The sequence below is a fragment of the Corythoichthys intestinalis genome, chromosome 15, assembly GCF_030265065.1.
Source record: "Corythoichthys intestinalis isolate RoL2023-P3 chromosome 15, ASM3026506v1, whole genome shotgun sequence".
NCBI lineage: Eukaryota > Metazoa > Chordata > Actinopteri > Syngnathiformes > Syngnathidae > Corythoichthys > Corythoichthys intestinalis.
This window is the reverse complement of record NC_080409.1, coordinates 30,509,464-30,531,137: the sequence shown is the minus strand read 5'-3', so window position 1 is coordinate 30,531,137 and position 21,674 is coordinate 30,509,464. Positions and strand designations below refer to the sequence as shown.

The 21,674-nt window shown below is 39.5% G+C and overlaps 1 protein-coding gene across 1 annotated transcript in view; it reads right to left on the bottom strand.

The window, feature by feature from the left end:
* Positions 1-371: 371 nt before the first annotated feature.
* The window catches only part of senp2 (SUMO specific peptidase 2), a 28,570-nt gene continuing 7,267 nt past the window's right edge, over positions 372-21,674 (bottom strand). The window contains exons 6-17 of the mRNA XM_057859809.1: positions 21,499-21,649; positions 21,311-21,417; positions 18,176-18,252; positions 18,038-18,089; positions 16,659-16,716; positions 16,332-16,478; positions 14,952-15,083; positions 13,771-13,983; positions 13,606-13,685; positions 6,464-6,548; positions 1,060-1,155; positions 372-969 (exon numbers count right to left, since the gene is read on the bottom strand). Coding sequence (XP_057715792.1) covers positions 907-969; positions 1,060-1,155; positions 6,464-6,548; positions 13,606-13,685; positions 13,771-13,983; positions 14,952-15,083; positions 16,332-16,478; positions 16,659-16,716; positions 18,038-18,089; positions 18,176-18,252; positions 21,311-21,417; positions 21,499-21,649 — 1,261 coding nt within the window. The 3' untranslated portion in view covers positions 372-906. The remainder of the gene's footprint in view (positions 970-1,059; positions 1,156-6,463; positions 6,549-13,605; positions 13,686-13,770; positions 13,984-14,951; positions 15,084-16,331; positions 16,479-16,658; positions 16,717-18,037; positions 18,090-18,175; positions 18,253-21,310; positions 21,418-21,498; positions 21,650-21,674) is intronic.

The window sequence follows — 21,674 nt, the reverse complement described above, 5'->3', positions numbered from 1 at the left end:
TAATCATATAATTCAAATAAAGTTGCTTAAAAGTTGGTGGGGACAATTTGAGCATCCTGAAAAGTTGGTAGTGTTATGTCCCTCCTGTCCCTATGCAAACCTACGCCCTCGGTTTCAGCTAAATACAAGATATGTAAAAAAAAAAAAAAAAAAAAAAAAAAAAGTTGAATATCTTTACATTAGCAACCTTAACTCCTTATGTTATCCATAAATTGGAATTGGGAGCATTCTTTAAACATAATTTGTGCCACGTGAAATGATATTACAGATCTCTGAAACGCTAATCGTACTTAGAACACACAGTATCTAAAATAGTCTTTAAAAAAATAATCAACTAAACTTGATATTTTAAGAAGTCTTATCCCTTGTCATACAAACACACAAGTGCAGAATGTTAAATTAACCTTTATTTCAAAAGGAAACATTCTTAAGTATGAACTTAAACATGCACTTGTATACAGCAGTTTGCAATGAAGTAAATACTGTACATAGATGTGCATCATATCTCTTAGTACCTCACTAAGCAGAGGGAAAACAACAAAAAAATAGATCTCTCATTCAGTCATGTCATAAATACAAATAATTTCACTGCGTATTTTTGTCAAGTTTTCCCGAGTAATCCTTGAATAGTGTTCTGACTGTAGGAAAATGGAAGCAAACTGCGTTTTTCCCCCCCCCCCCCCCCAGAATCTGACAACACCCCATTTAAAGTCAGTCTCTCCGGTTTCAGTGTTAGAACATTGAAAGGCACTTGCGGCAGTACTTCCAATTCAAACCATATTTCAAATAAAAATAAGTAACTTCGAAGCTTGTCGCAACTCTGATAGAAACTCAGATTAAGCAGGGGAATATATCTTAACAAAAAGTCCTTCCCAGGTGTCAGATGTTGATAGGAGGTTAAACTTGCTATAGCAGCTTCTGATGCAAAATTTCCCAAATCATCAACTTCCGGAATAGAGGCATGTGCCACTGTTGAGACAAGAAAGAGATTTTAATGTTTGAGTACAAAAAGCACAACACGGGCACACACATACACAATTACGCACTCAAATGGTTTACCTGACTAAAGGTGAGGGGCCTTCCCTGAGCGATGTATTGAGCATATTTACACGCAAACACGCCACAGTCGCTGCCATTCTTCTGCTGAGGAATCTCCTACAACGATAGGGGCAGCGTTAACATTGCAAATTTCCTTCTGGTCTATTCTGCACATGCAGTGCATTGTGGAATACTGAATCTATGGTCGGAAAACACTGTTACCATTTTACACAAACATACAATTTTGTACAGATACTTAAGAGGGTGAAAATTAAATTGAGCAAATTTAATTAGCTGTTTGCTTTCAATCAGTGTTGTGATGTTGTTGAGACAATGACCAAAATATTTCATCAGCGAACAATTTTTTCATGACGACGACAAGCTAACCGTGGCTCGGGAGACTCGAAAATAACAAGACAAATGCCAGTTTTCGTCTGCTGAGACGAAAATGCGACAGAATATGCTCACAATGTGTGACATTTTCACATTGTACGTGAAGTACGTCAGCTTGGATCGTGGCAGTGTTTGAGTTTTGTCACTTAACCCTTTAACACCTAGGCCTATTTTGGCCGAATTTGCATGCATTTGATGTTGCGTTTATATTTCAAAGAAAAAATTGTTCACAACTGCCAAGTTGGGTCCCTTTTTTAAGGACACCTTGAACTTCATGTCCAAACTGTTGTTTTGTTCACTGACCAATTATAATCCACATTTTGGACCCAAAAAGACAAAAAAAATTCCAAAATATTTTTTCAAAATTTGTAATGTTGATGTCCCATTGACAACCAAACATGCTCGACCAACCGTTTTGAAGCTTGATAATATTTATTTTACTTGTTAGGATAAACATTCAATAGAAAAAAATAAGATTGAATAGTTTTATGTTTGACAATTCAACACAAACAGCAAGTATGGTCATAGGCGTTTTTGGCCTTTACACATACTATGGTCAAAACGGGTTATATACAGTGCAAAATAGTGAGAAAAAATATATATATATCATCTAACAAAATGAGATTTGGAGGATATCTCTTTGTGAATTTAGGTATTATACCCATCACCTTATCTAAAGTATATATGTACATGCAATCAAGCTTCTCGAACACTCATCTTTATAAAAATTGAAAAGATTATAGTGAAGTAAAAATATATATAACATTGAAAAAAAGTATTTTCAAAAATATTGACAAGTAGTTCAGTTCAATTCAAATTTTTCTGGCATACGACCCAATAAAGTTTTTCTTTTTTTGTGAACTCAATAAAGCTTCTGCATGAACAGGTTAGGGAGCTGCGTCACACACAACGTCACACAGCCGTTTGCGGACTTTGCGCGCTGCTGTCAGCCTGTCACTTCTACTCGCCGAGACGCCGACTCATCCCAGGAAAACAACGACAAATACGGCTCATCTTCTTCCTTGAGTTTATGAAATAATGCATTAGCTTGCGCTAAATTTAGTTTTAGTTTCATTCTGCACGTTTCAAAGTCGCTCGCTCAAACCAACCGGTGTTGTGCCGAAATGGTCTCCTTTTCCTTAGTTGGCGCCTCGCTCGGAAATTTATAAAAAATGTCCACATTCGGTTCGTCCTTCTTGACATCACAACGGCTGTTGGGATATGTAGTCTTATGTGCTGCTTTCGGTTTTGAAAAAGGACAAGAAATGATGGAAATATGGAGATAGATACATGGTCCATGCAGCGTTTTAATGCATATTTATGAGTGCAATAAAACTATAAAACTCAAATGACATTATCTCCCGTTTTTCGTGGTCGATTGACTTCAAATAAAAACTGGTGTGGACATCAACTTCCGCACTTTCAAATGAGACCAACCAGCGGCACGTGGGTGACGTAATTACAGCGTGACGAAGCTTCAAAGACGAAAAGCGTAATCGCGTCGCTGCCGACACGTTCGGTGTTAAAGGGTTAAGTGACATGTGTTGCAACTCTGCCTCACTCTCCTCACGGGGTTCAGGATGTGTCTCAAGCTAGGCTACACTCCATCTTGCTTTTTTGGAAACATGGTAAGATTTGTTTTCTTATCTTGGCAAGACAGAATATGCAATGCAATCCTAGCGTTAAGCCTGTCGCAATATGCAATAATTCCATTTATCGCGCGATAAATAAAAATGTAGGCGGTAATTTTTCCGCTGCGATTTATTGCCTCGCGTGCACATGCGTGCGCGCGTGCGGCAGACGTGCTGTTAAAAGTTAGGATTCCTCGTTACCAACTGTGCAAAATGCATCTTCGTTCCAGGTCCGGCGAAAACTAGCGCCGGAGCCAATTGTTCCCATTATATCCTATTGTTCAACATATACAGGCCGCGTCAGTGCTCCGGAGTGACTGTGGACCATCTATGGCGCGCCGGTGTTGTTGACGTGTGGGCGCTCCCGTCAGGAGTGACATTTCACGCGGGGCGGCTATTTTTCGGCACAATGCCGGATATTTACAATGTAGTGCCGCCAAAACATTGTTACCGACTTGGCTGCTACGAACAACCTCGCTTTGACAATGAACAGCTGAATGTAATTAAGAGCGCTGTGCTTCAAACTCGTCCTGTTTATGAAAGTCGATTGTCATATGCTGGTGTTGTGTAGTAATGAGCGCGCTTGCTAACTTTTTTAATGCGCGCACACACTAGATATCATGAAATGGCAAACTAGATGTGCTTCGTCCCATGCCATTGGCTACTTGAGCCCAGAGTGATTATGGGACACGTAGTCCATATACTGCATCGATGAATTCTAAACCGTCATGACTGAATGGAAGTTAAGAACGCCAAATCAGTCCATACCAGTGACTATAGATCAGGGGTGGGCAAACCATTCCACAAAGGGCCGCAGTGGGTGCGGGTTTTTGTTGCAACCCATTAAGAGGACACCTTTTCCCCAATCTGAAGTGCAATCAGTCGATTTCTGCTGAAACAGCATTGGTTAAACTATCTGTGCTGGGTCAGTTGGAACAAAGACCAGGACCCACTGCGGCCCTCGAGGACCGGTTTGCCCACCCCTGCTATAGATAATGTTGCAAATATTGTTAAATCAGTACGTGACACGGATGGATTCGGACCACACATAGGATGTCTTGCTCATGTTGTAAAACTAGCTGATAATAGAGCTGTAGCAATCAACAGTGTGCCCTGCCTCACTTTACAAACAGTAAAGATTGTTCTCAACACTTTTATACAAAATATTTTCAGATCAGTAAGAAGCACATAAATATTATGTACTAAAATGCATGTTTATATGATGGCAATTTAATTTTTGCTCGTTAGCAAAAAAAAAAAAAAAAAAAACGCAACAAAAAATCTAATTGTTCTTTTTTTTTTTTTTTTTTTTTTTTTTTTTTTTTTTTTTTTTTTTTTTTACAGAGCATTAAATGTATTGAATCGGATTGAAAATCATGTCCCCCGTATCAAAAATCGTACCGAACCATGACTTAACTGTATCGTTGCATCCCTATGGAACACCATTGCAGAAGCCATGACGGGAAAAGTTTTCATTTGCCTAAATGCTTAAATTATTAAGTGCATTATTTTTTTTTTTTAAACACATTTTATTTATTCTGTGTTTCTGTGCGGTATCAATATTGTTGTTTACTTAAGAGGCATGGTCTACTGTTTTTAGTTGTGATTTCTTAAAAGGTATTTTTGAATTTAAGAGTAAATATTTATCACTTTAAATGGGCGTACTTGATCTATTAATATATACTGTATTCTCACTGTGCTATTGTAAATTGGGGGCACAATAATATCGCAATAATTTATGAGAATAATAATCGCACACTAAAATTTGTTATCGCGACAGGCCTATCTAGCGTTAGCATTAGAGCTGAAACGAATACTCGAGCAACTCGAGTAACTCGAGTTAAAAAACTGATCCGAGTAATTTTATTCACCTCAAGTAATCGTTTATTTTGACAGCTCTAAGCATCACGTTTTGCTCGGACTACTTTTAATGCGGGACAACGCGCTGATGTCACGTGTGTAGAGGAAGAAGCAAAAAAAAAAAAACTTACTGCAGCCGACAACCGCTACAAACGACGCCGACGTTGCTAAATACTAGCCCGCACATGCTACGTTAGTTGCAGGTTGCGTCTGATGAGTCTCATAGAGATCACATGTATGTTGAACTAGATGCACAATGACAGACTAGGCCGCGTCTGGGCAGCGTTAGCAAACAGCCGCAATCTTAAAGCAGTAGAGCGCTAAGCGCTAATATATAAGATTAATGTTACTGTCACTACTAGCTCACCTTACGTTAGCCCTGCGGAGGGCTAGGTTTCAATTAATTAAGACCACTTTCGATGCGTGGCTAACGTGTCTTACATACAGGCTTTAACATAACATAGCGTTGTGGAGTGATGAGGGTGTCAAATAAAAACTCAATAATGCTAACTATCAATTTTAGCTCAGTAGTCATTGCTGGATAAAACACCAAGTAGCACTAGTCCCTAATGTGCTCCAATACAGCCTGTATCATACATTTATTTTGAACAGTGCAAAAACTCAAAATCCTATCAGGACTTACAGTTTAGACTAACTTAAAACTTAACTAGAACTTAAAAATGACTTGACACAAATAGAAATTCAATTGAAAAACGTGGGAAAAAATCCTAACTTTTAAGTGATGTGTGTTATCAAGCGTAAAGGCATTTTTAGGTGTGTGTATATATATATACTTTTTTAAAATAAGATCTAAAGGTTTTTTGAGTGAAAGCAGTGAATTAGTCTTTTTTTTTTTTTTAATTCTAGTTACATCTGAGATGCAATTGTTGGCTGTTTTCAACAATATACATAAAAAATAAAGACATTGATTGACTGAAAATGATAAAATGTCTTGTTTTCTCATGTATATCAATAATTGCTCTTCACCCAAAAATATATTTGTTTTATCCGATTACTCGATTAATCGATAGAATTTTCCGTCTATTACTCGATTACTAAAATATTCAATAGCTGCAGCCCTAGTTAGCATAGCATTTGCATTAGCTTCAGAATGGCGAGCGTCCTCTTAAAACACTGGCCAGTCTAAAGCAGAGCCACTTGGCTTTTCTGGTCATTAAGTTGAGAGGATGTTAAACGCTCACTTTTTTTTTTTCTTACATAGTTCGTGGCTCCTAAGTATGTTTAATTGAAAATAACGTACTGCTTTTCCTTCTGAGTGTGTATAATCATCACAAAGTTGGCGTTGTCCTTATGTGCTCATATGTATTTTCATTCGAAACTGTTGGAAACGTTTATTTTTGGACTAAAATTTTGAATTTTACAGACAAAAACATTTTAAGTAACTGTCGACTAAAACTCAACGAAATTTGAATGAGATTTCGTGGACTAAAACTAGACGAAAACATTTTGAAATGGCAAAAATTAAAAAGGCTGCCAAAAAAAACACTGCTTGCAACGGTGGTGTCATCAGGCTCACTTACAGAAGGCCGCATGCAGCTGACAACCCACTTGCCACAGTCCAGCTCTCTGCCTTTTTTTGCTCTGTGCTCGTCCTTCAGGTAGACGCTGCAAAAACGGAGCATATGCGAAAGAAGAACAATGAGAATTGATTGTGAACTTGAGGTTACCAGTTTTCTCCATTGATTCGGCACGTTTGTCATGGGTATGATGCTAAAATTGAAAATTCTTGGAATATAAAAACACGTGGTTTCTCTTGCTGTCCCAGACTAAAAAGTGCTACGAAAGAAAGTATAAAAAGTAGTGTTGCACCCATACCGATACCATTATCGGAAGATGCCCCAATATAGCATTAAAATGCAGGTATTGGTTTTGGCTAGTACCAAGAAATAATGCACCAATGTTGCCCAATAATGTACTCTTAGAGATTTAGTTTCCAACCACCGGTCGGCTGTACCGAGATGGCTGTCAGTTACAACACAGCCAAAGAAGCAGCAGCAGAATAAGTAGCACAAGAAGAAGCAGAAGTGGATTTTTTTTTTTTTAAAGTCATATTTTCGATGTATGAGCCCATACTTTTAATCAGTGGTTCTTAACCGGGGTTCGATCAAACTCCAGGGGTTCGGTGAGTCAGTTTAAGGGGTTCGGTGAAGGATAAGACACGCAGGGCCCTATTTTTGGAGACTGAAATCTAGGCAAAGTGGAGTTTTAGACCAGGTTTTGGACTGGTTAGTCCCCAATTTACATGCTTTATTACAATTCTTTCAACTGCTAGTCCTCTGGCTGATGGGAGAAGAAACTGGTTTGCTCAGTGGAAGGTTGACTCTCACTTGGTATGAGGAAGTACAACAGACCTACAGGTAACGTGCACTGCATTTACAAAAAAAAAAAACAACATTTGCGTCACATTTTACACCATGAAAATAGTATGTAAGGTAAGGATATAATAGAATGAGAATGTCGACATGAAAACAAAAATAGAAACAGTGTGAAATGAATCGAGTTTAATTTCATTTTCCAGTGTGAAAAGCAAATCAAAAGGCAACATTATTTGTTGTAAATTCACACTGTTTGTTGCATTTTTTTTTAAACAAAATTACTGTGTACACCTTTGGCGATCATTTTGTGCAGAGCTTTTCATTAAATTTGATATCATTTGAGATGTAAACATTACACAAACTGCACGGTCAAGGGTAATGCAACCAAGCAGGTTTAATGTTGAACAATATATGATATGTTGCTCCAAATTTGAATGAAAAATTCTAAGATATGCACATTGGGCCAGTCTTGGTTTAGTGGTCTGATAATGCTGCAGGCATAAAGATAAAAACATACATTTTGGCCTGTTTAAAAAGACTAAATGAGAAGAAATTTCAATGGGAATTCATTTGGGTTTTACCTATCTAGCGAAGATACAGTGGGGAGAACAAGTATTTGATACACTGCCGATTTTGCTGGTTTTCCCCACTTGCAAAGCATGTAGAGGTCTGTAATTTGTATCTTAAGTTCTCTTCAACTGTGAGGGACGGACTCTAATACAAAAATCCAGAAAATCACGTTGTAAATAATAAATTTGCATTTAATTGCATGAAATAAGTATTTGACACATCACAAAAATCAAACTTAATATTTGGTACAGAAACCTTTGTTTGCTATTACAGATACCAAACGTTTCCTGTAGTCCTTGACAAGGTTTGCACACACTGTAGCAGGGATTTTGGCCCACTCCTCCATGCAGATGTTCTCCAGAGCCTTCAGGTTTCGGGGCTGCTGCCGGGCAACACGGACTTTCAGCTCCCTCCGTAGATTTTCTATCGGGTTCAGATCTGGTGACTGGCTAGGCCACTCCAGGACCTTAAGATGCTTCTTACTGAGCCACTCTTTAGTTGCCTTGGCTGCGTGCTTTGGGTCGTTGTCATGCTGGAAGACCCAGCCACGACCCATCTTCAGGGCTCTCACTGAAGGAAGGAGGTTGTCAGCCAAGATCTTGCGATACATAGCCCCATCCATCCTCCCCTCAATACGGTGCAGTCGTCCTGTACCCTTGGCAGAGAAGCAGCCCCAAAAAAATGATGTTTCCTCCTCCATGTTTCACGGTTGGGATGGTGTTCTTGGGGTTGTACTCATCCTTCTTTTTCCTCCAAACACAACGAGCAGAGTTTAGATCAAAAAGTTCAATTTTGGTCTCATCCGACCACATGACCTTCTCCCATTGCTCCTCTGGATCATCCAGATGGTCAGTGGCAAACTTCAGACGTGTCTGAACATGCACTGGCTTCAGCAGCGGGACCTTGCGTGCGCTGTAGGATTTTAATCCATGACGGCGTAGTGTGTTTCCGATGGTTTTCTTCGAGACTGTGGTTCCAGCTCTCTTCAGGTCATTGACCAGGTCCTGCCATGTAGTTCTGGGCTGATCCCTCACCTTCCTCATGATCAGTGATGCCCCACAAGGTGAGATCTTGCATGGAGTCCCAGAACGAGGCAGATTGACCGTCAACCTGAACTTCTTCCATTTTCTAATAATCGCTCCAACAGTTGTTACCTTCTCACCAAGCTGCTTGCTTATTTTCCTGTAGCCCATCCCAGCCTTGTGCAGGTCTATTATTTTATCCCTGATGTCCTTACACAGCTCTTTGGTCTTGGTCATTGTGGAGAGGTTGGAGTTTGTTTGTTTGTTTGAGCATGTGAACAGGTGTCTTTTATACAGGTAACAAGTTCAAACAGGTGCAGTTACTTCCGGTCATGAGTGGAGAACAGGAGGTGTTCTTAAAAAAGAACCAAGAGCCGAAATATTTACTAGTTGGTAATGTATCAAATACTTATTTCATGCAGTTAAATATTAAAAATTATACAATGTGATTTTCTGGATTTTTGTATTAGATTCTGTCCCTCACAGTTGAAGAGAACTTATGATACAAATTAAAGACCTCTACATGGCTTGCAAGTGGGAAAACCAGCAAAATCGACAGTGTATCAAATACTTGTTCTCCCCACTGTACACATTGCAGTGTCTAGCGGTAGCATTGACAATTGTGAATGCTTTCTGTTACGTTTCCGCCTCGGAAATATGTATTTTATGTTTACTATAACATATGGATGTGCAGCATATGTTTAAGGGTCATATGTACAGAACTTAAGTTGTTGTGTTATAGAAGCCAGCCAGCTTTAGTAGCTCAAGCTACTGTGCTATGCTATACATATAATAGTTGTGTATATAAGTGTATTGTGCAGTTTGTTGTATATTGAGTATTGAATATGTGTATTATTCTGTTGTACTTTCACAATATTAAGACGAGTGTCTTCCCATAAAAGCAAGAAAAGACCAAGCCTTGTGGTTTATGGAAGTGCATATTATTCATTCGTAGCTGGCTGTCGGGCAGTGCAGAAGTGAAACGCACTGTTTTGTTCATGTCATAATGAAAAATCTGTGTTGAATCTGTGTCAAATAAATGTTGAACCCACTAGTTTTTTTTTTTGAAACCTCCAGGTGTTCAAAAACTCAGGTTATACATTTAAAAAATTATATATTTATTAGGGCTGTCAAATGATTAAAAATTTTAATCGAGTTAATCACAGCTTAAAAATTAAATAATTGTAATTAATCACAATTCAAACCATCTCCAAAATATGCCATATTTTTCTGTAAATTATTGTTGGAATCGAAAGATAAGACAAGACGATGTATACATTCAACATACTGGACATAAGTACTTTATTTGTTTATTATAACAATAAATCCACAAGATAGCATTAACATTATAAACATTCTTTCTGTGAAAGATCCACGGATAGAAAGACTTGTCATTCTTAAAAGATAAATGTGAGTACAAGTTATAGTAATTTTGATAGTTTGTATATTGTGACTAAATATTGCCATCTAGTGTATTTGTTGAGCGAAACGAAATGTTTGGATAGAGTGACTGAGTATTATTTTGCACAGCTATTTTGATTAGTAATGGCAGTTCTCTTTGCATTGAGCGCTTTTCTTTAGTGAACATTATTTTTTTTATGAGAGTTAGGAATATTACTTTTGTTGTGATTTCACTAAATGATACTGTAGCGACTTAACCATTCCTAACTGCCCAAAAGCATGATGGGAAGTTGTTCAACCATGACTGTGAGTGGTGGCTGTCAACGGTATATCTTCCCTGCGTTGTGTTCAATACAGGGTGTTAAAAAAATCATCATCTCCTGTCATGCTTCTCCACAATACTCTTAATTGTTGTGGAAAAGACGACAAAGGTTATACCAATTGATAGCGAGGCTCCAATGAATGCCTTTGCCCACTTCACTTGTCTCTACCTCTGAGCTCTCAATAAACATTAAACAGTAGAGGTGTGCGAAATTTCCGATTCTTAGATTATTCGCGATTCGGCCGTGGAAGATTCGAGAACGATTCACAAACATCCAAATTCCGATTATTGAATTATACCACGTACGGACCGAGAGTAAATATCATGTTCAACTCATGCCGCTAGATAAAAAAAACAATCATACCTGACTGTGGCCAACAGCCGCTACAAACAACGCCCAGTTGCTAGCTGCTACAAACATGCGGCAACAGTAGATATCATATATATGTAGAACTAGATGCAAAATGACAGACGAAGGCGGTGTTAGAACATATATTATTGAACCGAGATGCGAAATGACAGACTTTCCGGCGTTAGTAAACAGCCGCTATCTTAAAGCATTACTAAAGCAGTGACTTTTCTAGAAGGCTGTTGTAGCGAACCTAATTAACTTTTCATCTAAAATACTCCTAAATCGGCAGAATCTTGTCTTGAATCTATCTTTAAATGATGAAATAGTTTTAAAACTTTGACAAAAGTAGACAGAAGAGAAATTATGACGAGCAATGACGGGAGCTAACAACTGTAAAAGTTGATTCACAACAATAAATTAATTGAATGTAGTTTAAAGCTGCTGATACAGAATGGGGACTGGAGTATTTTATTTACTGTTATTTTTGTATATTTGTTTACTGGTATATGCTAACTTGATACTGAAATAGTAGTTTGGTTCAGCCTGAGAGGATTTTTGAACAATTTTGTAACTAATGTACAAAACCTTTATTTAAAAAAAAAAAAAAAAAGGAGGGGGGTGCATCAATAATCGAATCGGAGCCTCTGAATCGTAATCGAATCATTAGGTGTTGAATTGTGCTATATAAATAAATTTGCCTTGCCTTGCCTAAGATTCCCAGCTCTATTACACAGCACCTTCTAGTCTATTCGCGGCAATGTGTGAGTGGGTCGCTCCGCGCATGCGTTAATTGCGTTAAATATTTTCACGTGATTAATTTTAAAAATTAATTACCGCCCGTTAACGCGATAATTTTGACAGCCCTAATATTTATTATTGGTTATTGGTATCGGTTTCAAAAAACTGATATCGTGCACCCCTAGTTACAGAACAAGAAATGACCTGGGAATCACCCAAACTCAAACTCAACAGAAAATGACCTGTAAATGCCCTAAAATGAATAGCAAGTGACCTGTAAATGCCCTGAAACTCGGACACAATGACGGTGAATGCTCTGTAAACGGGTTGGGCGTCGAGCACCTTCAATGCAGCCTTAAAGTTAACTGAGACACTATTTTGGTGGAAGATTTTGTTAGCAACTTGTTGATTCATTTTTTTTTTTTTTTTTTTTTAGACATTGACACCTTTTCAAAACGATATCTCAATTCTTGACAGGAGCATATCGATAACTAGAGCTGGGAATCTCTGGGCACCTAACGATTCGATTACGATTACGATTCAGAGGCTCCGATTCGATTATAAAACGATTATTGATGCACCCCCCTCCTTTTTTATTTCTCTTTTTTTTTTATTTTTTAATGTTTTGTACATTAGTTCCAAAATTGTTCAAAAATACTCTCAGGCTAAACCACAGTACTATTTCAGTATCAAGTTAACATATAGCAGTAAACAAATAAAAACAACATTAAATAAAAAACTCCAGTCCCCATTCTGTATCAGCAGCTTTAAACTACATTCAATTAATTTAATGTTGTGAATCAACCGTTAAATTTGTTAAAATTGCTCCCGTTATTCCATAATTTCCCTTTTGCCTACTTTCGACATGTGAAAGTTTTAAAACTATTTTAAAGATAGATTCAAGTCAATATTTTACCGATTTAGGAGTATTTTAGATAAAAAGTTAATTAGGTTTGCTTGGAAGGTTCGCTACAACAGCCTTGCAGGGAAGTGTACTGCTTTAAGATGGCGGCTGTTTATAACGCCCGCATCTAGCTTTTTGTAGATGTGCTGCTAACACTACCAAATCTATGTTGCATCTAGTCCTATATAAATGATATCCACCGTAACACTATATGGATGTACTTGTAGCAGCTTTTCAGCAGCAGTCAGGTATGTTGTTGTGTTTTTTTATCTCGTTGCATGAGTTGAGCTAGAGCCGTGAGTTGAGCATTGGCATTACCCGAGGGGCCGGGTAATGGGAGGCATGATGTTTAGCTAATCTCGCTCCGTTCCGTCCCGAAGACCGCGCGGCGCGCTGAGTGTTGTGTACTTCCGCTTTACTTCGCATATTTCAATAATCGGAATTTGAATGTTTGTGAATCGTTCTCGAATCTTCCACGGCCGAATCGCGAATAATCTAAGAATCGGAAATTTTGCACACCTCTATCGATAACCTTTTGGGATACAAAGTATCACGATATATCACCATTTCGATATTTTGTCACACCCCTACCCAGCACCATGATGGGATTGTGTGGGGAAGGTAGTGCAGTGTATGCATTAAAAGAGGATAGCCCGGCTGAGGGCAGAGGGGCCGCCGCATGGAAGTTCTTTCCAGCCGCACATACCTCCGCCCCTCGCCAAAGCGCACCTGCGAGGTAAAATGTATGTGGTGCATTAAAAGCTAAGACATCAATTCAAATAAGTGTGGCCTGAGTGTTTTTTTGACCTGGGAATTGTATTTAATTTTTTGTTTTGTTTTATAAATCTCTTGTGACCTCACATAGCTTAAGTCTTTGGCTGCCATTGACGGCAAAAGTTGTCCAGTCCACATTAACTGGAAGTGGCTAATGACGTCAACAAGTATTTTTTACGTGTAGAATATCACACGAACATTATTTTCAACAGTCCAAAAATTCAACAATAAAATGAAAACACGGAGACGACAATGAGGACTCACAGCAGAAGATGGCAAATGTCATCGTGTCTTTGGCCCATGGAGTCATACAACTTCAGCGTTTTTGCGTTCAAGTCCATCACCTGAGAGGAATGTTAAATTGTGTTTTTAATGTTTTTCCTTAATACAACCTACTCACACAATTCCAGTGTGATGTTGTTGACTTACAGCTAAGGCCCAGTGGACGCCCAGATGCAGCGGGACGAGTACAAAGTCGTAGAGGAAAATATCCACGGCTTTCGTCCAGCGCTTAACCGCCGCGTGCCCGCCAGCCGGCCCACAGAGCTTGGGGTAAAAGAAGGTGCTGAACGAGTACACCCGCATTCCCGCCACTGGGTCCGAGCACTTCTCCATCACCAGGGAAAGGTAGAAGTTGATCACCTAAAAATTACAAATGAACTTTGACCAGTCGAAATTTTTTTCCATGCAGAAGCCAAGGTATAATTTTGCTTAACTGTCTTTAACTCATTGAAGGCGATAGACGTCTAATTCCTTTTGACTTTGAGGCAGTGATTTTTTGGGCAGCCTTTTTAAATTTTCGCCCTAGTCTTTTGGACGTGGAAAAATACTCATGTCATATTTTAGTGAGTTCAAAATGTGTTAGTCTTCGTTTAGTTTTCATCAACGAAAAAGCAGAAGAATGTTGTCTAGTTTTAGACGATTACTCAAAATGTTTTCGTCTGTAAAATTCGAAAGTTTTAGTCCAAAATAACATTGATTAAATAACATTGAACGACGAACACATATTGTAGCGTCTAAAGGACAACGCCAACTTCAAGATGATAATATACATTCAACTGGAAAACAGTCCATTATTTTTAAATAACTATATAGCCAACTGGACACCGCTCGTCACGCTAAATGCTAAAGCGAATGCTATGCTAACACTACGAGTTACATTTAGTGTCATGATCATTTTGCACAGAGCAAATGCTATGCTAACACTACGAGTTACATTTAGTGTGTCATGATCATTTTGCAGACTTTTAAATAGTAAAGCACCACTGCATATTCTCCTACCAAGATAAGAAGGCAAATATTACCATCTTTCATAACAAGCAAGGATGGAGAGAACACCGGTGAGTGAGTGTGTGTGTGCAGTGGGGTGAGGGGCACGTGACATGAGTGACACAACCAAACACTGCTACGATGCAGGCTAACTACACATACCATATGAATGTCACACACTGTAAAAATAAACTATCGAGCATTTTTGTCTCGTTCCATATTTGAGGGCCAAATTCATTTTTTACATGTAAAATTACATTAGAGCAGCCATTTCCATTTTTTGACATGGTCACCATTTCATTGCACATTTAAGATAGGCAGCGTACACATACTATAAGTACCTCATCATTGAGCCAGCCACCTTCCTGAAGAGTTGCCAAATCTCGTTGAGTGATGCGTAACTTGAATGCGGCACTCAAAACCAAGTTGGGGTCGCTCTGAGCTAGAGCAGCGCACACCTCCACTGCCATTTCCTGCAAGGGCACAGACACGTCAAAGTCATAGGTTTACGGTATGCTACTTGAGATAGCCGAATATGAATAGATGGTCGGTGCGACGCATAGGTGACGTACGAAAAACCGTATTTTAACTCATTTGCTCCCAAAAACGTATAAATACGTTCTATTTTTAATTGCTTCAGTGTCCCAAAAACCTATTTATACGTCTTTTGCGTTTTTTTTTTTTTTTTTTTTGACAATAGGCATCGAGAGGTTCCCATGTATCTAAGATACAATGCACAAAGCTCAAAACCCATTTTAAAGCAATAAAACTGGCCATTGGAGGGCAGTAGCGCATTTGATAAGACCCCCAACCCGATTCAACCAGTGCAGTGTACTTGCTGCTCGGCGAGCAGAACCCGCGCCGCCGTGCTCGCCGCTCATGTCCCCCGCACCCTCCAGTGTCCTGCACAGGAACGCGCACGGCCAAACCAGTTCCCCCCCAGGAACACAAGTTCCCCAGGCAACCGAGGCAGTGGTCACCACAAAAGAAAGACAAAAAAAAAAAACATCTTTACGAAACGGGCGGCGATCAGGGAAAAGTTTGACCCGCTGTCCGCTGTCGACGCTCTATTTGTGTGGTTTGTTATTTTGTAAGAGGAAAACATTATTCAGATGTTTGGGATGTAACTAAAGCAAAAAATAGCTGTGTTAAAAGTCAAAGTTATGTTTGAAATGTATGCGTTTACAAAAAGCTAATTTTTCCCGTTTTTTTTCACCAGAAATTGGAAAATTGCTCAAACTAAGCTATTTTCTACTGCTGATTTTTAAAGAACGGAAAAACATATGAACTAACTTTTTTTCTACTGAAAGAAGAGAGTCTAATATTTCTTTTGGTAGGTTCCATGTTTATATAGCAATAGAACAGAATTTTCTGTGGGCCTTGCAAAATCAGTCAAAATCTAGTAAAACGGCCGGAAGCGAAAGGCCTTGCTCCGGTGAAAATGGCTGGGAATGAATGAGTTAAGCAGCACTTTTTTTTTTCTCTCTCCATAGTTTGCTGGGTCTTCTAATTTTACTATAGAGCTACCTAAATAAAATTTTACATTTTGGCATTATATATTTAAAAAAAATAAGGGCCACCTCATTGGTAAGAGACGGGCAGCCTGATAACAGTTGCCCTTTAGTTCTTGTTTGTACATGCATAAAACCACCTAGGCCTATTAATTGCTGGTGAATGTTTAATAGATTTCAACTTTGAAAAGGCCCTTTAGGGAAACGCACCTTAGTGAGTCTGGGTACATCGTCGGTGTGTCGTACATGCGGCGCAAGCGTGTGCGAACCTCCCGCAGCGACGGTAGGGGTCACTCGATCCACTAGGTTGAGGCGAGTGGCAACTTCTGTGGAGATGTCCAAATCTGCCACTGGTTTCTAAGCAACAGTTAAAAAAATGTCTACTTAAACAAACAATGATCATGTGTGGAATACACTTATCAAGAAAGGACTTTTTCAGCACACTGGTAAACTTATTATCATCAATTGGTGGAAAGTCCAGCAAGAAATGTTCATTTAAAAACGAAACAAAAAAAGAGACAACTTTGTGCATCTTACATGCTGCATGTCATCTTGTGCTTCTGTGTAAGACTTGCTGAGAGGCAGGGCAGCCCATCTGGAAGAAAATAAAAAGGAATTAACACCAAAAATTAAGACAAATAACCTTGTCAGGGGCAGTGGTCATCCATTCAAAAGTTATCATTAGATTAACTCATTCATTGACAGCCCAGGTCACAGAGTGTGTGCAGTGGGACAGGCTTTCCCCTACATATTAATAATATTGGCGCTGCGCCACACCAAAATAAAAGCCGCCACACCTCGCAGATGAGATTTTGTTGTTGTTGTAAAATTCATTCTAATTATTAAATTGATTCTAATTATTAATTTGTATTATTCAACATGACGTCTAAATGAATATAAGCTCATTTTTACGAACTATTTGCCATAAGTCATCTGAAATAGCACGACAAATACAAATTGTTCCTTAACGCGCTTTATTTTGAAAAGCGCATCAGTTCTCCTACTGAAAGTTAAATGGGGAGTGCTGCTGACGGCAACTGTCGGCCATTGCGTTGACAGTGCCCATCTCAACAGTGAACTGTGAGAGAGATTTGTCTGCAATGAACAGAGTAAGACATTTAGTCAACTGTACAATGTAAATCAAGAGATGCTTGAGTGTCTTCATTTCCTAGATCTCATTTTTTTCTTATTCCTGTGTAGGTGAAGACAGACTTGAGAATCAGGGGGACCATCTTGCAGGACGTCTCACTAAAAATTGACCATTTATTGCCGATTTCCCTTTTTGTTTATTTATTTTTTAGTCCAGTAAAATCAAATGTTCGCAGGCAGGATGCAAACTTCGCAAAGGTTAAGGTTCTTAGGAAAAAAAGAAATGTTGTGAAAAAAATCTTATTTGTCATGATATGAAACAAATTCGCTGCGGCACATGATGGGTTTGTCCGACTCTAACGCGGCCCACCACCACCACAGCTTCAAAAAATCCCAGGGGAAACACTGTGGTGGTTGGTAAAATTGATATTTAAAACACCTATTGACAGCAATGAACATCCAATCCCCTCCCAGTTAAAATGGATTGGACGTCTCTTGCTGTCAATGGCAGCCAAGGAGTTAAACTAGATTTATACTACAAAATTCCCTCCTTCTTATTTTCAGCTTGTCACAATTTGTTTAAAGTTTATTATAATTCATTTTTACTTTAGATTTTGTATTACTTATTTTTATTTTGCACTTTTCTGATTCTTTATTAATATTTAAACAATTAACCCCCCGCCAAAAAATGGATCCTTCAATTAATTTATTTGATTTATTTGCTACTTTTATTTTTATATTGCCCATCAGAAAACATGTGTGGGCAACACAAATACAAAAATATGATGTCAAATGGGGGCCGTAAAATATTGAAGAATAACACCAACCTGCCCTTATTTGAAGACATATGCCTCAATGAGAAGATGCCAGGGTTGTTGGCTGTTCAAAGACAAATGACATTTATCAGCACATTCACTTGCATAATACTTGAATGTGTAAATCGCATGGAGGAGTTTCATCTATACCTGAGTATTTCATTGCTTTAGATCCCGACTCATAGGACTTCCAGGTCATTGAATGTTCACTGTCGGACAGCAGCACACTAGAAAAACAAAAAGCAGATAATTAGCAGTCTGATAGAATGAAATCCTTGCGACTACTGTTTTTCAAACTATACGACGCAAATTTTTTCTGACTTCGAACCATGCGGCTTGACACAAGCGTCTTTCGTCCCTGATGACTGCCAGAAGCTGAAAGCACTGAATGATCCTTCGCGCATGCACAGTACAAGTAGCAATACCAAAAAGTCACCTGTGATCCCAGATTGACCCCCAGATTGCGGGGTTTTACTCTCCTAGGCTGCGATGGTACATGTTCGGGGCTGTTGCTCTTTTGGCTGACACTTTGCCTGCCCTCTTTGGCGACGCAGCGTGATCGCCCCTCTCTCCCGACTTGCAACTTTTCTAATTGTGCGGGTGAGTAACTACAGTTGGGGGCTCAGTTTTACGTGGGACACTCACCTGGTGTGTAACACACATCAGTCTCCTCTTCCTCGCGGCTTGTCTGTCTCCGCTTCGTTATTGGCTTTACGCTGTGTGCTTACCTTCACTGTTGCACTTTTTCTGCGCTTTGGGGAGCGTGCATCCTCCCACCTGTGACATGCGGCCACTCGTTTTTCTTTGCTGCCTCTCACTTGGCTTTGATTTGTCGGGCTCTCATTGCGTGTTAGCCGATTGCACTCACTGTGACTGGCTGCCACTCACTTTCCTTTGTTTTGTGGCCTCTATTGCATGCTAGCCATCTACGCTAACTGTGGATTGCTGCCACTCACTTCGCTTTCATTTGGACCTCTTGTTGTGTGTTAGCCATTTATGCTGAACTTTCTGCGCTTGCTCCTATCAGCTTGCCCAGACGGCCTTAAAAGTGCAACTGGGGTTGGGCCCTCGCTGTGGTCCTGTGCTGAACTCCCACTGAGAGCCTGCCCCACTCCCGACCTGCGCTCCAAGCGTTGAGGGGAGTCTACTGCTACATCTGCCCCTCCACTCCAAAATTTGAAAACGAACCATCCAATTGCCTCAGAAGTGGACCAGCGGTTTGCCAAGTTGGCGGAGTTAAGGTCTTTCTGAGTGACCGGCACCCTCATACCTCTGCGTATGTGCCTGGGCCACCTTCGCCTTCCATGGCTCAATTTAGAGGATGCCGCCATTTCCCTGGCAGCTTCGGCTTCTCAGTTCCAGGATCATGACCATGATTAGGCCTCTGTATTGTCTGCGTTCCTTTTCCTCAGCTCATGAGTCCTCGGTCGACTCTTCACACATCTGAGTGTAATTATCTTGCGTGGTGCCTAGAGCGCCAGCGGTTGGACGTAGCTCGACCGGACATTTCTATGCCTAAGTCGGTCTGGTCTTCTGTGGTTTCAACTGGATTTCCACTCGGTCCAATGTGGACCGACAAAACACAGCACGCCAGGTGGGACTTTGTGATGCGTCACGAATGAGGCGAAAGCAATTTTTACACTCCTGGGAGTTTTTGACAGTCTTGTGCATTCCATCTTTCTTCTCTTTTGACAGTTTTGTGTTTTCTCTTCTTACTTTTCAGTGTGCAAATATATGGACATCAAATCTCGGGTCGCAATATGAGTATTTGGTATACAAGTGTGGCCTACATGACCTAAAATGTGATATCCACATATGAGGACGCCAGGTGACTTTTTTTATGATTAATAATTAACATTTTTTTAATATTATATAATTTTATGTATTATAAATCAGTGAAATGATGGATTTAAACAGGAATACACTCTGGTTCTGAACCCAAATAATACTCTATTAAAGTTGACCATCTTTAAATTTAATAATTTTTTACTCATTGCCTGCCATTGACAACGATAAGCATCCAGTTCACTTGAATTGTAACCGTCTGTGAATGCTCATCTTACAGTGGCATTGAAGTCGCTAGACATTCACTCCATTTTGACTGCGACTCCCTTTCAGAATAGATTGGACGTCTAGCACTGTCAATATCAGCCAAGGTTAACTCATTTGCTTCCAAAAACATATAAATACGTTCTATTTTTAATTGTTTCAGTGTCCCAAAAACGTATTCATACGTCTTTTACTTTTTTTTTTTTGACAAGAGGCATCTCTAGGTTCTGTTGCACCTAAACTGCAATGCACAATGCTCAAAACTCATTTTAAAGCAATAAAACTGGCCACTGGAGGGCAGTAGCGCATTTTGTAAGAACTCATCTTGGACCAAGAAAGGAAGTGAAGAAAAATAGTCGGGAAACAAAAGCTGGAAGAAGACGCGTGAGAATGATCGAAAAATGTGGAGAATGATCGAAAAAAAAAAAAAGGCAAACGACACTGGAGGAGTGTTTTGAAAAGAAAACGAAACCATCGTCAAAGAAGGATTCAAAAAAATCTATCTTGATGAGACAGACTGTGACGGCCACAACAGCGTCAGGTTCCACACACGCTCTGTGGAGCTCACGTTGTGTTACTCCTGAGCCCGAGGTTGAAACCAACGATGAAGATGATGAAAAAAATGAGACCGATCTTGATCCGGACTCATTAGATTACTGGGAGCCACCTCATTCAACCGGGAGCAGCCTAGAGCCTTCCCAGTGCGCAAATAGTTCAACAATTCAATAGTTTAGTTTTGTGTAAATAAATTTGCTATCAAAAGCTCTATTTGTCCTGTTGTTTATGTTACTTTGTAGAATAAAAACATTCAGATGTTGGGGATGTCACTAAAGCAAAAGCTGTGTTAAAGTCAAACTTATGTTTGAAATGTATGCTTTTACAAAAAGCTCAATTTCTCAGTTTTTTCATCAGAAATTGGAAAATTGCTCAAACTAAGCTATTTTCTAATGCTGATTTCTAAAGACTGGAAAAAGATATGAACTTTTTTTCTGCTGAAAGAAGAGAGTCTAATCTTTCTTTTGGTGGGTTCCATGTTTATATAGCAATAGAATAGAATTTTCTGTGGGCCTTGTAAACTCAGTCAAAATCCAGTAAAACGGCCCGGAGCGAAGGGCCTTACTCCGGTGAAAATGGCTGGGAGTGAATGAGTTAAATGTGGACCAGTTTTTTATAGTCAAATGTCGCACATATTTTCTTCGATTTTGCAAAATTTGGGTTCAGTCTAAATCCACTCACGTTTGTGGTTTAGTCTGATTGAAAGGCAGCGGTTGGCTTTTGCTGTATTTTTCTGTCACCATCTCCAGCAGACGTCTGTAGTGCTCTTTGTCATTTTGTTTTATGGCCTAGAAGAGGGGGGAAAAAAACTTAGAAATGCGATAAAAGTGTAAGAAGAGTAAAAAAACTAATTTGCTGTTGTGACTCGCCTCTTCCACAGTGAGACTGGGCCTGTGGCAGCGGTTGTGTCCAAAGCCGTTGCAACTATTGTGGTCAGCTTTGGGCTTCCCCACGTTCACGGCAGCCCGTGAAGGCAGCAGCTGAGGGCAGTCTCTCCTCTCAGAAGAAGCCGTACTCTTACTGCAGTTGAGGGCCATAGTATTTA